Genomic DNA, 20,436 nt, shown 5'->3' on the forward strand with positions numbered 1-20,436 from the left:
AAGGTGACATGTATACATATATTGCATGGCTTAATCGGGCCAGTTTAGCACCCCCTCTGTGCCCCTAAACCTGCCCCCATTCGGCTCATTATTGACGTCAGCGCTGCAAGCTACTTAATTTCCGGACTGGCCACTGGGGCCTTAAGAAAACTGTACTTTAAAGCTATTTTTGCACTCCCACCCACCCTACCCCACTGTGAAAGTCGAAAAATTTGTTCTTACACAAGATAATCTGCACATTAAGAAATAATACCAAAGCATTTCATGTTTCCTTTAAGCTCTAATTTATGGGTTGTCCGGGTGGATTAAGCCTTGCAAATTGAAAAGGTCCCCAAAAAAGTAAAAAAAAAAAAATTAGATGCGTACAGATAGCCTACAGTCCGTTAGTAAATATGATGAAAACCTCTACTGAAGAACGTAGAATGCGGCCCACTGAACAACCTGTATCAGGTGAATATTGCGGCGTATAGACACAAAAAATGGTCATGGAATATTTCGAGAAGTGTGCTAGATATCGTTTCTTTTTGTTGTGCTCCAACCACTAGTTTACGGTCCGCTCCCATTAAATATACTATATACAACATAATAAAAAAGAGACAGACGGCTGACTGATAAACGAGGTGATATTTAATTTATGTACGTATGGTATTTTTGGCATTGTCTTTTTTTGCTTGGAAACTGCGCTGTCAGTGTTTCTTTCCCGCCTTTTCTTTTACCCCATTACTGGGTTTTTTGGATAATCTGCTCTTGACGCCTTTTCGTCTTGCCGATCTTGATTCAGACTTCGAGTCGCTCATAACATCAGCTTTAGGATTCAATGTGTCTGAAAAAATGGAAATTCATACTGTATAGTTGTTATATAACCTGCTAAATTAAAACTACCCGCATGTCCCACAACAAGGGGTGTTTGCTGCGTATAGCCCGATGGCTTCAAGAGTAATCATGGTAAACAAGTCACAAGTCTGTAAGATTCAGCCGGCAATTAATGCTTTAATGGGCATCTGATGACACAAACCTGTGTTAGCCTATTTATCGTATATATCTTTATTTGCATGATATTGTATCTTGTATTTAAAAACCCTTTGCACTCCATATCTATGTGAAATGAAGCATTTTGTCTTCAGGCTGGCTGATATACCGAGGAATTCCCTAACTGTATAATAATCGGATGTAACTGATGATATTTTATATCGCCTGAAACCTGTAAGAAATGATCCCCATATCAGGTAATATCATCCTTGATTGAATTAATGATATCTGACACCGTTTATATAGTGGTACTGAACTTAAGTGCATGGTGATATCAGTTCTCCTATATCGTCTTACCATGGAATTCGGCGTTGTCCTCCAAGCCGTGCAAGAGAGGGACAAATGTTGATCTCTCCATTTCTGTGTCTTCGCTCATTGAACTGCTTGTTCCTGAAACGATGCCAGAACACAAGATATATTCATTACATCTGGAAATTGTACTGATTAACAAGCTAAGGCCGCCATCTTGAATTTTACGGTACCGGTAATCTTTCAGTCTGGGATTAAGACAGAATACAATTTTTTTATTCGTTCTGCCTGAGATGTAGTATCCCAGGTTTTACACTTCATTTTTGGAAGGGAGGGGGATTTCTTTGTTTCTATAGATTACTTTCTTGGACAATCCATATTAGTAGCGGCATTACAACTGCATGTCAAAAGAATGGAAAAAATAGCTTCGATTTACAATCAAATATTTACAAGCATCTAATGGCGAAAGAGCACATTGACAGCATGCAGATATGCTTGTTTTCGATAGAACATTAATTAAATTATTATCCTCGTCACTATAAAGATGCCTTATGTTATAACAGCTTATCTTATCATCAACCCTCAATAATAGATATAATGATGTTTTGTGTAAATGTGTTGTGACTTACCACCATCCCTCAACTATGTATATAAATGCATCTGGCGTAAACTTGTTATCTTATTGTCAACAATCGACAATATAAGGATCTTTTGTATAAGTGTGTCAGGATCTTACCACCAACTCTCGACAGTATGAGGATTTTTTGTGTAAGTGTGTTATTATCTTATCATCAGCGCTCAGTAATAGAAGGACTGTTTTTTGGGTGTGTTATCTGACCATCAACCCTAAAGAACATAAGGATCTCGTGTGTGAATAGGTCATAATCCTACCTTCAACCCTCAACAGTGTAACTATCTCCTGTGTAAATTTTTTTATAATTTTATCGTCAACACTTATCGAATTTCTTGAGTAAATGGGTTAATCGCTCAATTCCCATCAATCCTCAATAATGTAATAATTTCTTGTGTACATAATTTTTTTTACCTTAGTCAGCTTGGACAATATAAGGCTCTCTTGAGTAAATGGGATATAATCTTACCATCAACCCTCAACAATATAAGGCTCTCTTGAGTAAATGGGATATAATCTTACCATCAACCCTCAACAATACAAGGCTCTCTTGAGTAAATGGGATATAATCTTACCATCACCCCTCAACAATAAAAGGCTCTCTTGAGTAAATGGGATATAATCTTACCATCAACCCTCAACAATATAAGGCTCTCTTGAGTAAATGGGATATAATCTTACCATCAACCCTCAACAATACAAGGCTCTCTTGAGTAAATGGGATATAATCTTACCATCACCCCTCAACAATAAAAGGCTCTCTTGAGTAAATGGGATATAATCTTACCATCAACCCTCAACAATATAAGGCTCTCTTGAGTAAATGGGATATAATCTTACCATCAACCCTCAACAATAAAAGGCTCTCTTGAGTAAATGGGATATAATCTTACCATCAACCCTCAACAATATAAGGCTCTCTTGAGTAAATGGGATATAATCTTACCATCAACCCTCAACAATATAAGGCTCTTATGAGTAAATGGGATATTATCTTACCATCAACCCTCAACAATATAAGGATTTCTCGATCCCTGAGATATTCGGCCGCGTAGTCGGTTGGATAGTTCCGCAAGTTCTTCACAACTCCACGTTCGTCCGACAGTTCAAGGACATCTGTGGGAACGATATATTACATAACTGCATTTATTTACTTATTTCACATTCTTCACATAAGCTATACACTGAAGAATATTTAAATTATGAGAGGACAAGAGGAGGAAACTGGACAGAGCCCAATGAGAAACCATAGCTCCCAACTAGTATAGTCGGCCAATGTGTAATTTGGTTGTAGTTTGGGTCTAGTGAGGACGCCTCACAAGAACACGATACTATTAGAAAGAAAATATGTACTGTTTTGACCACGTGATTTTTTGCAGCTCGTGGTGTAAATTAGATGTATATATCACAGGTACATGCACTCAACTACTTACTCACAGATGCCTGGTACACATCTGCATTTAGAGAGATGAATGGTGACAAGAAAGGGCTGAGTCTGGAGGAAACCTATGATCATACGTAGGTTACTGCCAGACCTTGCCACGTACTACCGGGAACGAAGCCAGTATGAGTTGGGCTGACAGCGACCGGCTTCAGTGAGAGACGGCTGGCTCCTTATGCTGCGCTGACATCAGGTCACGGAAGCTCCACTGATATAAGGGCTGTTAATGAAGTTGCATGGTCAGGAGGTGAAACCCTGTAAATTTCACATTTCTGACACGAAGACTTGATACAACACACACAGAAATGTAGCATGTACATACCATCGGTGCCAGCCAGTTTGCATTTCGATTTGATATGCTGAAGCAACACGTCATTTCGGCAGTCTGGATTGTAAATTTCTGAGACATCCTCTGAAAGAAAATCCAGAAAAAGACATGGGTGAATATTTGGTAATGTCGAGTTTCCAGTGGCATTAAACTATATGAGTATTTGGTAATGTCGAGTTTTCAAAGAGGCAAACGTTTTTTTCAGCTTCGTTTTTGACGGGTATTTTGGGTCATACCTTCGACGTATAGCATTGAACTACATGATTTTAATAATGTACACAAATTACTTCCATAATTTTAATTAATTTTTCCACCTTCAGTGCTACAATTTAGTATAAAATGTCATCTCCGTCACGAAAAGGACACGTAAACTGTGGTCGTCTGAAATCCAAACATCTTTGCTCTAGAGGTCTTTGCAGTTGTATCTTTAGTTTCGCCGTTAAAGCTTGAATATTAAATCTGGCTTCCAAAATCTAATGAAAAGTAAAAAAGTAAAAATCTAGCGATATCTTCTGTTGCAAAATAACAACAACTTCTTAAATAATCCACTTCATTAACGACTGTCACTCCAGAAATGTGCAATGATCAACCTCAAAAGCTTTTCAAAATCTTGCTGACATGTCGATCTGAAAATGGTTAGATGTTGTCTTATTTGCAGAACATAATTATTATATCAAGGAAAACCTGTCGCGTGACGCAGGTGACATGCTGTGATGGAGATGACAAACTGCGACGTACATGACAGTTAATAACAAAAGGCAAAGTTTTTAGTAGCTATTTGAACTGACTTTAATGCTTTTGAATGAAATTAAGTAGTAACAACGACAGTGGATCTTAACTGTACATATACGTGCAACTTAACAAAAGAGGCGTGGGTAACATATCACTGTTATTAGAAAATATAATTAAGATGTCAAATGAAAGGCCGTAAATGTGCTCTTTATAACCTCGTCAACTAATGGGAGTTCAAGGGAGAGGTCAGAAAGAAGAAATCCGTCATGGTTTTTTGTTTTGTTTTGAGGGTCTGGACGCGAAGCGATCCAATGAGGTCATATGAGGTCATTCCTGAGGTGGTGAAAAATTTAGTGTACTGCCGCAGTGTGTTTTAGCACCCCCGTAAGATTTTCTTTAGGTATGTAAACCCGCCTAGAGCATCGTCATTGTGAAGTACAATAATTAGTTCATAAAATACCTGTCAAATTATGTTTCTTACAATAAAATTTTAATGTTGTCTGTTCTCACTCTTTAGCTGTATGCATGGTACAAAATAGTCGCATTTCCAGTGGTTCGACCAGGCCAGGATTTTTACAAAATGTTTGTTACCACTTGAGTCGCTAAATTCGGACCAACCGAAATGTGAGAATTTCTTTCTTCGGGAGACAAACATTGCCTAACACGAACCACTGCACTGCTATGATTTACAGAAATTAGGTTCAGTGTTATAGGTTTGCTCTCTCTGGAGTCAGAAGACAGTTCATTTCATCCAACACGTTACAGCACATACATCTTCACACAACGAATGTAGGTCCCGAAAAATCTAACAATGGCATCGTTTAAAATCTACTGTTTTGCAGCCAATAGTCACAGATCCGTTGGACCTACCGTGTAACACCACTATTCAGTGTGGCTTAGTATTGCTCGGTACGTCCGTGCATCAGTAGATCAATTGACACACATTTGTGCGGCTAATACCTTATAATCGCGCACTTCCACTGCATGATAAAATCAGAACCCCTTTAAACCCATGGGTTCTAGGTTTTTAAGTTGTTGTCTTTCGGAAACCAAACTTTCTAAAAAAAATATTTTTTTGGAGATTTGATGAAAACATACCTAGTTTAAAGAGGTATACCGAAGATTTTTGGCAAAGATCCATTCGCTGAAAATCAAAATCAAATCAAATTTTCTCCATTTATCATGTAGAGTGCAAATTATTGCTTTTCAACTATGTCTTTGTACGCATCAACATATGTGTGTGCGTTTTTGTCTGTCGGTCTTAACAGACGAGCCATTATGTAACAGTAGTTGTCATCTCCGAAACGGGAATTGTCATCTACGTCACTCAAAAATGTGACGTAAATGACCGTGACGCAGATGACAGATAACTACATGTATATGACTGTCTTGTGTGAGTCTGGTTGATTCCCTACTAGACAGTACTCACTGTCAGACCTACTGTTACGTGGTATTATAATAGGTCAGCCTATTTCGTTACTAAGCAGTCAAAATTTTGAAATCAGGATTTAATAATTACTTGCCGTTTGGCCTTCGTTCTTATAACAAATCACAGAGAGCCTTTACCTTTCCAGTTGGTTTAAAAAACCAACTAGAGCTGCTGTCAACTGTTGAGAGCTGCGTGGTCAGTCACGTGCCTTTTCCGAACTGTAATAATGCAGATCCGCCATCCTTGACGGAGATGACCGAAAATTTAGACACAGCAAATTTTAAAAACAAAGGAGAGGTTTTATTCTAGAGTATAAATATAATTGATGTTTTTTCGGTGTAAAAATAAAGTTTTTATCATAGTTCAGTCCCACAAGCACATTTTTTGTAATGAAATGAGCATAACAAGAATTATATCAGTGCGCAAATTTTTCGGAGTATATGCTGGGACATGCTATGTTGACTTACACGAGTGACTTTTGAGGCATAAAAAATAATTATTACAGTGATATACTAAGGTGTAAATATGTATTTAGTCTTATAAATGTATTAGCTTGTTAATCAAGATAAAAAATATAGTCCAGATCCGACAAAATCAAAATAAATGTGATATAAAAACTGAAGGACATGAATGCGCAAAACAACCGAATATTGACCCATGTAACTACAATATTGTTTACTGCAAAAACCGAACGAAACATCCAAGTATATACCGGTAGTCCTATAAGTTATATCTGGGAAACAATTTTACATATACAGCATACATGAGAAGAAGCGTCGGACAAAAAGAGAAAAAAAATGGAAATAAAATATATAAACCATAACTGTAGTTGTGCGTAATCATTGTTCCTTAATCTTCGTTTAATCATGTTCGCTATTTCCATCAACACTATCTAAGATTGCTAATTAAGCGTATATATAGCGGAGGGTGAACCTTTCTGGAAGCAATATGTATATGGACCTCTTATATATTAAAGCGAATGTAAGTTCATCGAATAAGTGAAATGATTAACTTACAAGTTAAATTATGATTTTTGTGTGTTCCTCATGCTATAAAGAGTTTGTATATGTATGCTAACGTCCAAAGAAAAGAAACAAATATTATTTGTTTTAATAAAACTTGTTTCATCTGGGACTCCATATGTCTGTGTCACTGCTCATCAAAACATTTATCTTGCCATGGAGTGTCATCTAGTTCACACCATTCCAAAACATCACTCTCTTGAAAACTTATCTCTTTTTAGATGCAGTAGTCTATGTGTTTGTTTTCTTTTTCGGTCGTCTTTCAAAGCCTTGGTAATGTTTCTTGTGGACGTCTGTATATGTATAACAAAATACGACGTTTGGAAAGATCAACCATGATCATATGTAAAACGCACATTTTCAGACGACATTTCTCAATCATTCTTGTGTGGGAAAGGAGAGAATGTTGTTTTACTAAAACCAGAGTTCAGTAATTTTAAATGGGAAGTGGAGAACGATATACATACCTCCAAACTTGACAGTGACAAACATCTTTTCGGTAAAGTGTACAACAGTGATTTTTTGTACAGACAATTGTATAACAGAGTGATCCGGGCAGGTGTTTAACTTCTTGCCGTCTTGTCGTATGATTTTCACAGTGACAACTGCAAATATTACATTCGTCCTTAGTTGTGTATTGAGGACGAAGTTCCCTCCCTTGCTGTGTAGACAGGTACACTGCTTAAGCCATAAAATAGCAGCTTATTGAACATGTATAGACTTACAATGTTGCTTCGTGTCAGATGTCCCACAGCGCGCAGGCCTAATGCCTTATAGTTAGTTTATTAGTTTTAGCGTGGGCATGCCGTTTCATGTAACAGTTAATCCTTCGTACCGAAATTCTCTGTTGACAATAGCACTGATTACGGTAGTCAAGCGGCTGTAAAGGTAACAAAAAGGGGACAGACAACACCCATAATTGACGTGGGTTAACACATCGCTAATCCTAGATCCTAACACCCTAATCCCCGACCCCACCCCCTCTTGTGTTATATTTATGTTCTCCTCAGGTAAACCATTTTATGCTTTCAGATTTAGCTAAATGAATTTGGTAATATTTCTCATTAAATCAAGGCAATGGCATGTTTCGACATGTATATATCATGTATATAAATGACATGCATGCATAAATTTTTCTGCAGTGAAAAATTAGTCATTTTACTCTTAGCATAATTTAAAAGCAAGGTGGATATCAAAATCTCGTAAGCTACTTTATGTCTTATAGCTAAATGCTATTTAGTCAGGCACTTGGATCCGATCTAATTAGGTACATGACGTGGCCTCGCCCAAATTTTTAACTACAAATCGGACTAAACTTGAACGGAACATAGTGTGACCCCGGTGTATACGACGTGCGGGAATTCCCCGGTCATGCTTTTTACACTCCGAGTTGTTTATTTATTTATTTGGTTGTTACTTAACGCCACACTCATCCATTTTTCACTTATACAATAAACTGCACTCAGATTCATGGATGGAATAAGCCGAATCTCGGGGTAACCACTGACTTTTGTGACGTATATATATATATATATATATATATATATATATATATATATATATACATATATATATATATATATATATATATATATATATATATATATATATATATATATATATAGATAGATAGATAGATAAATAGATAGATAGGCCTACCACCTTGCTCCGTCAATAGTCGCTATAATGTCACCATACAAGGACCTACGAACACTGAAAGCGCGGAAATCTAGAAATGTCTCTGCCAAGGCCGGATTGAACCAGCGACTTCATAATGAGCCTTGTGGTTAGAATCATGAACACTAATTCTCTCCAAAAAATCTTTCGTCAAATTTGATCCCTGAGTAATGACGGATTGCATATTCTTCGATCTAACTGACAGATCCGTTCTTCTGTCGAATGAATCCGTTTCTGATTTGTATTTGTACGTGGGAAAAGTTCGTCAGTAACTTGCCAGATGTCGTTGGTTAGTAGAGGATACTCTACTTTCCTCCACTGACAGTCGTTGTTTAGGTAAAAAAGTATAAACATCAAATAATATATTTATGTATATCGAATATCACAGTTTGACGATACACTAGAGGAGTGTCAACATATACCATTCCAGTGAACGACTTGTTTATGAGTATGATGGTATATCACTTGATAAATTTTAAAAAAAGAAGTACTATTGGTAATCACTGTTAAACTGGCAGTAGTTGTTTTTAAGCTATCCTTCTTTACTTGGATTATAACACTGTATAAATGGAGATTAAAAGTGAAAACCTATCTACATGTATTTATTTGATTGATGTTTTACGCCGTGGTCAGGAATATTTCACTTATATGACAGAGGTCGGCATTATTCTGGGAGGGGAAAACCACGACCATCAGCAGGTTGCTGAAAGATCAGAACACGTACAGCCGGAGAGAAAGCCAGGATGAGGTGGGCTTGAACTCAAAGCGAACGCATTGTTGACAGGCACCTGAGTGATTGCACGACACTGATATCCTAAGCACTCGGCCAGGGAGGCCCCTTTTTTGGAGAACAACATGGTCGGGTAATCTTTCTGTAGTCTATGATTTGATGGTTTTCATGAGACCAAGGGTTCTGGTTTGTTTAAAAGTTGAACAGCTTCGTGCATGAACACTTGAGTATCTCGCACCATCTCACTAACAGAAACATACAATCATACAGTGATTCGAGATGCATGAACTTGGTTGACGGCTGAATGGGCTTTCCGTTGTTGACGGTTTGGTGTTTTTCTTCAGGAGTTATTGGAAAGCGGGTCATGACCAAGGGGCTAAAGGTACTTGCCTGTTGATCAGTATAGCGACACATGAGTTGCAGTTTCAAAACCGACCCTGGACAAGAAATTTGTAAACGCTGCCTTTGGGGCCTTGGTGACAATAAGCGGTCGACAACGCTCGTGTTGTCATTGGCGCAGTCTGACATTCGTCAGAAGACCACTTGTCTTCCACCAATATGGTGTGCATATCTGTATCATCAAAGTATATGGATGATCCCAAACCGGATAAAACAGACTTTAGGAATTAACTCCTGTTGCTTGGAAGGAATTTCAGGGGAATCGAATGGTTTGATTTAACTATCATGGGGGCCTATAGATAGTTTAACTGAGCGAACACTTCTCTACACCACACCAAGAGCGGACAAATATATTTGGTCCTTCTTTTGAACTATAGGCCTTAACTGCTAAAAAAGAAAAACTTCATAAGATTGTGAATGTACACATTTCGGCACCACTCTCTTAATGATGGCAAAATATTTATTTATTTGATTGTTGTTTTATGCCGTACTCAAGAATATTTCACTCAGTCTGCCAGCAACCTGTGAAATGGTCGTGGTTTTCGCCCGACTTCCTCTCACTACAAAGCTGACCACCGTCGCGTAAGTGAAATATTTATGAGTACAGCGGAAAACAGGAATCAAATACATAACTCGTATAGGCGAAGCTGATTGTAACTACCATGGCAATACATCAATAAGGACTGCATAGACGCTCTAAGCGGCCATGACAACAGCTGTAAAAAGACATACCTGCATGATAATTACAATTAATTTATTTTACGACCGCTTTGTGAAACGGGGCACAGGGCGCAGTTTTGCGAGCAGATGAATGCAACACTGACAGGAGCTATCAGCAAGACAAAGGTAACAACCACATTTTTAAAGCACAGAGAATTGTTTATTTTAGAGCATTTGAATACGTTTATTTTAGACATCAAATTCTACCCACACCAATACTTTCTCATTTGTTAGTGTACAGGTCATGCAATATCTTGTTACACTTCTCACATGTATCGTATATAACAAAACGTGTTCCATGAGTAACTCTTGCACAAGGCATGAATATATAAAAACAGGCTAATGTAGCCCAGATGCAATATCCCAAGGAATATCTTCTGTATAGTCTTAGCCATGCCAGTTAAAACTTACATTTTTAATAAGTAGACAAACCACCAGAACAGGTGAAGAATTCTTAGGACAATGAAATAATTCTGTGAACAGACTAAAAACACTGAGTTAGTTTTATCTTAAGAATATGAAAGATATATCAAGATTGATAACCAACTGACCCCTTAAAACAGTGTAGCTGATATAATATAATGACCAACGAACTTCAATCTACGTATTTCATTATGATGATCTAATGTTAAAAAGTTGTGGAAAATAACAAATAGTACAGGATTATGAAAGACAACTTACATCCTATTCCGCGACGAAAGCCTTCCAAATTGACAACTATGACAAGTTAAACACAATGTGTGTGTTCTGCGAGATTGTGGTACAAGTATATGTGAATGTGTGTATTCTGACTGTGGTAAAAACTTATGGACAACGGTTGTGGCTACCTTATTCTATAAGATATCAGATACTGACTTGAAACGCCTTTCCCAATACATTGCCCAAAGCATTGAGCAATATTCCAAGTCTGATAGAAGTGGAACAATACCAAAGTACCTCAGTTGTTCACTGACAAGTCACAAATATATATTTACCATCTGGTAATCAATGTGGAAGCTATGTTTCTCTCACAACTAGGTGTAACACAACACTACCAGTAAATAAGGAGTAGGTTGGTAGGATTTTTTTTATCTGGTCAAATAAAATTGACAGATAGGAATTTTAAAAAAAAAATGACATCGAGCAAGAGGAAAAAAAATTTCATCAAATTCTCTAGATAAACTTTGGACTTGAGCCCTTTTAGGCGTGAATGCCCAAGGAACACATTTTTACCTCATAGAATTAGACAGATAAAAAGATTAGTTATGAAGCAAAGAGAAAAATATTGATCCATTTTCTGACATGTCCAGAGCAGAAGGGAATATGAATTTGTTTGCCTTTGTTTGGAGGATAAAACATCACAGAAATGCAATTACTAATTAACACTTGTCTAATCTCTAAACCAAAATAAACAACAAGTGCAAAGTCACAATAGGTGCATGTGATATTCTGCATAAAGTCGCGGTCATTCGGGATTGTTTAAGTGAATTGTCCATGTTTGATAGAATGTCAGAAATTTGACAGGACATATAAAGTAGCTTGTCACAGCTAAATGATACAGCTTTCATCACTGAGTATTTCAAAGTTAACCACAGGCAAAGTTTTGCCAAAAAAAAAAAAAAAAAAAAAAGAAAAAAGAAAAAAAAAAATAACTAGTCATATAAGTTTGCTTGGTGCAATTAAGCTTTTGAACAGCAAACAAGTGTCATACTTAAGCATCACAAGGTGTAACCCATCTTGTCTCATAAGAAAAAAAATGTAAAACTGTTTAACAACTTTGTATATATGATGACCACTAAAACTGATCATCTGCTGGATATGTTTGGTATAGCTGTTTATATTATCAGCAAATGTTATAAATACACAAGCTGGTCTGACATATCTTTTCTTGTATCTGACATACTGAGTAAAATGTTACCAAGCATTTCCACCACAATCTTGCAGCCAGGTCTTGATATGTGTATAAACAATACAGGAAAAAATTTCTTACAAAATTCTATAAATTCTCCACAACTCTTCATACTACATGCTGAGTGATGTCAAAGAAGGATTGATGGATAAAAATGTTGAGATACTAGTATAATGTATGAGTGAGTCTGTATATAGTTTATGATCATGTACGATCATGTATGATCAGTGTGATCAGCATGATATCCTGTAACTGTACAGAGTATTGTAGTACTCCATGTTGTCATGAATGGCTTGTTCTGCAGCTTCTGACAACTTCGGGTCTTCCTTTGGGCTTGTGGCCTGAGGCTTCAGAAAGCCTGTTGTCTCGTTGAGCGTCTTCTGCCACCCAGGGAATGCATTCTCTAGGTCTGACATACCCCCACGGTCCCACTTCAGCATCTCCTCAGAGAATGGCAGACCAGTCTTCATGCAGTACTTGTTAAGCATGCGATCTGCAACAGATATTCAGCTAGTATAGTAAACTCATTACTGATAACAGGGCGTTGCGTGCTCGCTCTAGCGTATTTATTTATTTATTTGATTGGTGTTTTATATGCCATGCTCAAGAATATTTCACTTTTATGATGTCAGCCGGCATTATGGTGGAAAAAACAGGGCAGAGCCCAGGGGAAACCCTCTAGGCTTAGAAGGATTATGGATGATGTACACAAAATGTGTTTACAACCAAAAATGGCTAACCATTTAGTCTGTCTTTACTCTGACCTAAAATTTTACTCAAAGAGTGCTTATTTACTAGTATATAAAGAGTCATGAAATATTGGTGCTGGTAAAAATAATCTTTTTAAGTTTTAATAAAATGCTTACAAACATGTAAAATGAAAATTTTAGTCAGGGAGGAAATTTTAGGTTATTTATGGTATTTATTTAATTGGTTATGAACATCTTTCTGAAATGAATATAAAACTCAAACAGGAAACATGATAAATGACTAATTTGGTGATGGACAAAATTTTACATCATTTATACTATTGGTTTCATTGTTTATCAATGATCAACAAAATGCTCAGAAACAACCAAAACCAGCCTCTTGGATCAAAATCAGTCATGGATGAAATTTTAGGTTATTTGCAGTATTGGTTTCACTGGTTATTTTATACACCTGTCTAGGACCCATAAAATGCTCAGAAAAAGGTAAAGTGGGCATCTTCGTCATGGATGAAATTTTAGGTCATTTGCAGTATTGGTTTCACTGGCTATTTTATACACCTGCCTAGGACCTATAAAATGCTCAGAAAAAGGTAAAGTGGGCATCTTCGTCATGGATGACATTTTAGGTCATTTGCAGTATTGGTTTCACTGGCTATTTTATACACCTGCCTAGGACCTATAAAATGCTCAGAAAATGGTAAAGTGGGCATCTTAGTCATGGATGAATATTTAGGTCATTTGCAGTATTTGGTTTCATTGGCTATTTTAAACACCTGCCTAGGACCCATAAAATGCTCCAAAAATGGTAAAGTGGGCATCTTAGCCATAGATGAAATTTTAGGTCATTTGCAGTATTTGATTTCACTGGCTATTTTTTACACCTGCCTAGGACCCATAAAATGCTCAGAAAAAGGTAACATGGGCATGGGCATCTTCATCACGGACGAAATTTTAGGTCATTTGCAGTATTTGGTTTCACTGGCTATTTTATACACCTGTCTAGGACCCATAAAATGCTTAGAAAAAGGTAAAGTGGGCATCTTAGTCATGGATCAAATTTTAATTCATTTGCAGTATTGATCTTATTGGGTATTTAAACATTATACTAAAGAATAGTCCAGTACATAGTACATACCAACACCATTGCCACAACCTTCATACAGCATGATACCCATATTTGCAGTTACTGTTCCTTTTTTTTTTTTTTGTTGGCTTACCTGGATTTTCAAGAAGGTCAGCAGCATCTATCACTAAAGGTGTTTCTCCAGTCTGCTCCTTAATCTTGAAGAATAAGTCGTGCAAAGATTTGAACTCTGCTTCAGCCGGATCAAAATAATTAAAACCTGGAATACAAAGTGAAACAGTTTATCAGGCAGCAGTTCAATAGCCTCTACAAAACCCGATAAAATGCATTCAAAATAGCTTCATGGAGTCAGCCCAGCAGCAAAACTATCTTAACACTTCATTCAAAATACAAAGAGTCTCACTACAAAAGGGCCCCTGCCCTCTATGTTGAAAGGGTCTTCCTGATTCCGCTGGCAGAGGCATTTGCCAGAAATTTCCACAGGTCCTGCGAGTGCCACCGTCCTGGAACTTATGTACTCACCTTCTGTGGAATCATTGAGTGAGGTCTTGTAGAGGGAGGCCACTGTTTTACGGGGGTGACGAATCAGGAAGGTGTGCACATACCCCTCAGGTAACACCTCATTCAGTCTCTCCATCTGGTTGCTCAGGTAATAGGCCATATCCTTGGCAAAGATAACAGAAAATTCTGAAAAAAAAACACAGCACACACAACTTTCAGAGACAAACACAGCATATTTGTTTTTGGTCCTTCAAACCCGTGAACCCGGAGTTTCTGGGAGCTTAACACCCATAACCCCTGATTAATGGACACCAGAGTCAAAAAACCACATCCTCCCCTACCTGTAAAACATACCACATGGATTTTCAATTGCAGCAGAATTTCCCAGTGGTTGTATTAATGTTTTTGCGCACAAATTTCTTTAATCAACTCCAACAGTATTTAAAAACACTATTTTTTGAGTTACCATATATTCAGACATGTGTTGTTTGCATGTCCATGTAAATATCATTTTAATGTGAAACAAATCACAAGGAAATGTTCAAAAGATGACAAAATGGCTGAAAGGCAAGTCCTTCTTCCATTTCATAAATAAGTAATACCTCTCCATCATGCTGTATTTTCCAAGACTAAGAGGCCAAACAAAGAATAATCTCTAGCCAGCCTGTGGTTACAAAGTCAAACTAACCATTTCAGTGCATTTAAGATGACAGTACACATCTTGTGTGACATGCATTAAATCTGTACTTGCTAGTGGCTATCTGCGCAAGCCTGTGACAAACGATTAAAAATGAGTATACTAAAGAATTAGTGAAATATCCCATAAACAAAATCGGAAATTTTGAAACACACAGGCTTCCAAACAGGCACTTGCAAATTTCAGAAGACAACAAACAAACAATAGAATCTTGCTTCCGAGTGCAGCACTGGCCTTGCCGGCGATCAAATACTGGCTGCTCTCTGCAATTTCATGCCTCAACATGAGCTTGCATATATTTTTGACAGAGCCATCTGTGAACAAAACAAAACCGGGTTGGCCACATACTTACAGCTTTACGATCAACCACCTCAACTGTGTGTCAAGACTCCCTGAAACATGGCGCTCATGCCAGAAAGCTGCTCTGAAATGTTGAATTGTGTGACACCATGGGTTAAGTGGGTTAATAAGGTGTGAAGTTTGTAATCACAGTTGTGCTGAGGAGACATCCGATAACCAAGGTTTCCTCCATCTGGACAGGACAGTACATAAATACACTGCATGCTGTGTCACAATGGCAGGAAAGAATGTTTTGTTCATATTTAACCATAAATCCAAAATTATAGCCAAAGAAAAAACACAAAAAAAAGAAAACGAAAAAATAATAAACTGATGAAATTAGGTTTTATGAGCCCTATACTGCATGTTTGTAAAAGCCGATTCATTTGTAGAACACAAATTACGTGTAACCACCTCCAGTACAGGTTCTCACAGTCTTAAATTGAATGGTAAATTACTGATCTGCCAGTGTGACACTGCACATAACATCAGACTGAGATGGCCTTGAACACGCACGCACCCACACACACACACACATACATAGAATATTAGCTTTCATAATTTGCCCAATCCAACACCTGTTGTTAGCAGTCTAATAATAGGTGCCGCCCTTTAGCCTTGAAACCACCTCCTTAGAAAATGTGCATGTAAAATTTCACCATTACCAGTAGCAAACTGTTTACAGGAAAACGTCGACAGAAAATTCTCCCACCCCTTGAGATGAAATACTAGTATTACCTTTATGAAAAACAAACTTTTCTATATTTCAGCAAAGGTTGTTTGGTTAAAAAGGCCAAGGGCATCATACTGTGCTTTCCAGCAAACACTCTCACACAGTGGCACAATACATTTCGGTTCAGGCTTCATAGAGTAAAAAAGAAATGCCTGGGACTTACAGTGCATATTTTTCCACAGGCGCAAAAAATTTTCACACTTATCCAAGAGACGAAATTTGTTATCCAAAACCCATTTCTGATTCCAAATGAAAAAATCCCATAAAACACTTCCATCTTCCCTAATTTTTTCCCAAATACAACAAAATAAAAATATGTTTTCAATGAATCACTAATTTATCAACATAACTGTCCTTCAATTACCCCTCCATGAAGCTGTTCCAACAATTAAAGACAACATCTATTCCAGTGAGCAATCAGACAGAATATGTTACCATTGTAGTCATTTTCAAGAGATTTCTGAATGTCACTGAAGGACAAGTTGGGTTTCACAGGGTTGTTGTTGTATCTTCTGCTGACGCGCTCCTCGCCATAGTAATACGAATCAGCAAATGGTTCCATAACAATCTGAAAATATAACATGGGGAGTGGTCAGAAAATTTATTTTTTTACTTATTTGGTTGTCATACTGAAGAATTTTTCACTTACATGGGGGTAGTAAATGTCGTGGATGGAAGAGACTGACCTTTGCTAAGTACGTGACATCCCTCCTGCCTTACCAGCCAAACCAGACAGAGCCGGGTTTGAACTCAAAAGCTCACTGGTCATGGGACTTATACATCGTAATTGTCAAGGCTGATATATACCAATACAGAGGCATGTGACAGTACTGATTTTAAAATGCTTCTCTTTGACTACTACTGACATTTCTGGTACCCTCTTTCCTCAACTTTTTAAGCATATGAAAGAACAACTTTCAGTGGAATTTAAACACACTTTTATTTTGATTCGAGACAAAACTACATTGGTTGGATTGACCAATTTTTGGGCTTCGTAAAAAAGAATGAGCTTATCAGTCTAAACAAAATAATGCCTCTAGAATATGCTTGAATAAATACCTTGCTAACATGCAGAAAGGTTGGAGAATTACAATATATACCTTTTTACTCAGATCAAATCCAAAGGATTTCACAAAACCTGTATTTGGCTCAATTCTACCACAAACACTTATTAAAGTCAAAATTACAGCTAGAGTACATTATCTTGATCATACATATTAATCCAAGAGTGCACAACATGTATCTGCAAAACTAAAGATTCCATTCTATGTGTCATGAATGCATTCAGATAAAATTCCTTACAAGTTGTTTGCTTTTCATTTTTCATATGTGGTTTAGGCTGGGCTTTTCATAACAAAATACAAAAAAGGATCACAGCTTTCAACTGGAGCATAAAAATAGTTGAAGACCACAGGGAATTGTTTTAAATTTATTTCTTTGCTTGATATGTGTTTTAAGCTGTACTCGAGAGCATCTTTCACCTTTTCAGCCTCAATAGCACTTTTTAGTGGAATTCATACATACAATTTTTATGAAAGTGATGCCAAAAATGATTTATTTGTGTCACTGAAGATACAAGTTCTGTAAAACTGTGCAAACTATTTCTCTACACTACACAGTTCTCTCAGAATGCTTCAAATCATTGGTCGCAATGGTAATTGAAGAGGTCGAATAATTAGGCTATATGACAACAGCCAGCATTATGGTGGGAGGAAACCAGGCAGAGCCCGTGAGGTAACCCATGGCCACCTTTAGGTCACTCTCCACACAATTCGGGTATCCTTCTGCTAAAGCAAAGATCATATTTTCAATGTCATACTCGCAGTCTCCTCTATTATCACCATGTACTAATAGGCTGTGATGGACAAGCAAGGTACCTGTCCTACTGGTATTGCGAATGTTCTCTACAAAACAACTCATCCATTCAAATTCATTCTACATAAAAGGGAACCTGTTTACTAACAGACCTTCACGTGATATCTGTACCTAGTATGTACAGTGCCCAGCCAATCTGTAGTCCTGACGTCAATTCCAGTATACAAAAGCCACAGTGACCTCAACACGACCTTAGCACCTAAACCAGGTCACCCTAAACCCATATATCCTACTTACTAGCTTCCTTGTACAGTGTTGGTCTAGATAATTGCCTTCATTCTGACTGTTCACTTGGTACCCTAATTTTTCTAATTTTGGGGACACCTGGTGTGTTCTTTTAAGCCATTATATCTGTAATATTTATTTTATGTAGCAGGAATAATTATTTTCTTTTTTCTTCACATGGTTAGTTCATCTAATGAACATATTCATATATTTCCACAAAAACTGAGAGAGAATCCTAACAATTAGAAGATACTACATTTCAGGCTGTTTAGCACGATGCTATCCACAACTTAGTCACAGTATAATTCCAACCATAGTTAAGTATTATATATAGCCTTATATATGTATATTTGTTTTGTAACTGCCACCTTCAGAAAGTTGTAATACTTGTAAACATTTCTGTGTACAGCAGTGCAGTATTTTAGACTGTATTTATGTCCGCCTAATGTTTAAAAACTATGGATATCAGATTTTTAAAACAATGACAAAAAAGGAATACTTTCACAAAAGACTAAATCTAGCCAAAGAGCGAGGCACTGTAAGCGATAAATAATTGGAACTGACCACTATCTATATAAGACCATAATTGTCCAGGGAGTTGTCAGATGGAACTAGACAATGTATCAATACTATCAAGAATTTAAAAATCATTTCTAAATGCAAGATGCTACACTCAATCACTATGGCAACAAAAATTATATATGGGTACCGGTAAGATAGGAGGGAAAAACACACACACACACACACTCAAAAAAAAAAACAAAGTTTATATAAAGTTATATATATATATATATATATATATATATATATAACTTTTTTTTTGTTGAGTATATATATATATATATATATTTATTTATTAATTCTAGCATAAACAGTGGAAAAAAACAAACAACACATCGGCCTATACTTTGAAAGTCTGTATCTAAAACCAATAAAGCTGACATCAGACAGGAGTTGACTAAAGTCGTTTCAGTCATGTGAAATTACAAATTACCTAATTAAGCGCAAGTTTAGCAACAGATTTTGTTGAGGGAGTGAGACACTCAAGGCAGAATAGCTTAAGCAGGTAGTTCACGAAGTACTTCCGTAAGCAGTTGAGATTCAGTCACGTCATACATTACAGATAATTAACAGGTGTGTTTTTAATCAAAACAAAAATATACCTAAAATTTAAAAAATGGGATGCATGGAATCCTTCTTAAACACATTCAGTAGTTGGTCAAACGATCTGAAAGACAAGGGTGGAAAGGAAGTACAATACAAAAAAAAAAAAAAAACCTGTTGGATCCTGTTTAATGCAAATGTGAAGTATCCTTACCTTGGAATTTTCCTGTTTGGAAATGGCTTTGGAAAATGCCGTTGAACAGCTTCGTGGAACACACCACAACATGATTTTCACTTGGTTGTTCATCTTGAAAGATGGTTCTGATTCCAGATAAATAAAACTGAAATCTGGGTAGCCGCTTGTTGCCTGATATTATCAGTGACGCTTGTCGTGCTAGACTGACATTGGTCCCTGTCGTTTAGCTCACCTTATATAAAAACTACCTGGTAAAAGAGCGCAGGGTCGGAAACGGACCGGACCTGGAGCCTAGTCATGTGACCCCGGGCTTGTTGACACACGGATCGATCACGTGATTTAATCCCATTTTCCTTTAATATGCCAACACTCGCACTAAACAAACATAAATATGTGTACGTAGAGACACAACATGTCATACATGGGATTATTTCTGAATAATGAAGGGTGTATTTGGTGGGTGGGCATTGCGGAGGGGCAGTGAAGTGGGGTTTGGGGGTTGGGAGGAGGTCGTGAAAGGAAGACAAGACGGCACTTGCCTGTATACATAGGCGTACACGTACAGATTTGTAAGTAGGCCCATTGGCTTACCTACTCACGATGGTGGACTTGGCGAAATAGTGGAATTTTCCACACCGCATTCATTGACCTACTTCTCTTACTATCCCGAGAGAACTTGGACAATCTCATCAATTGT

The 20,436-nt window shown here is 37.2% G+C and overlaps 2 protein-coding genes across 2 annotated transcripts; both read right to left on the reverse strand.

The window, feature by feature from the left end:
* Nucleotides 1–686: 686 nt before the first annotated feature.
* LOC135467084 (uncharacterized) lies at nucleotides 687–7,353 on the reverse strand. The gene is made up of 5 exons (XM_064744844.1): nucleotides 7,329–7,353; nucleotides 3,673–3,762; nucleotides 2,909–3,025; nucleotides 1,327–1,419; nucleotides 687–823 (listed from the first exon to the last, which is right to left on the reverse strand). Exons 1-5 carry the CDS (start codon nucleotides 7,351–7,353, stop codon nucleotides 687–689), a joined length of 462 nt encoding a protein of 153 aa, XP_064600914.1.
* A 5,137-nt stretch (nucleotides 7,354–12,490) lies between these two features.
* Nucleotides 12,491–19,945, reverse strand: LOC135467639 (uncharacterized). Its single transcript, XM_064745426.1, has 5 exons — nucleotides 19,758–19,945; nucleotides 16,775–16,907; nucleotides 14,592–14,756; nucleotides 14,203–14,328; nucleotides 12,491–12,768 (listed from the first exon to the last, which is right to left on the reverse strand). Exons 1-5 carry the CDS (start codon nucleotides 19,848–19,850, stop codon nucleotides 12,509–12,511), a joined length of 777 nt encoding a protein of 258 aa, XP_064601496.1. The 5' UTR covers nucleotides 19,851–19,945; the 3' UTR covers nucleotides 12,491–12,508.
* Between the last annotated feature and the right edge of the window lie 491 nt (nucleotides 19,946–20,436).

This window comes from Liolophura sinensis, chromosome 6, assembly GCF_032854445.1.
Source record: "Liolophura sinensis isolate JHLJ2023 chromosome 6, CUHK_Ljap_v2, whole genome shotgun sequence".
Lineage (NCBI taxonomy): Eukaryota > Metazoa > Mollusca > Polyplacophora > Chitonida > Chitonidae > Liolophura > Liolophura sinensis.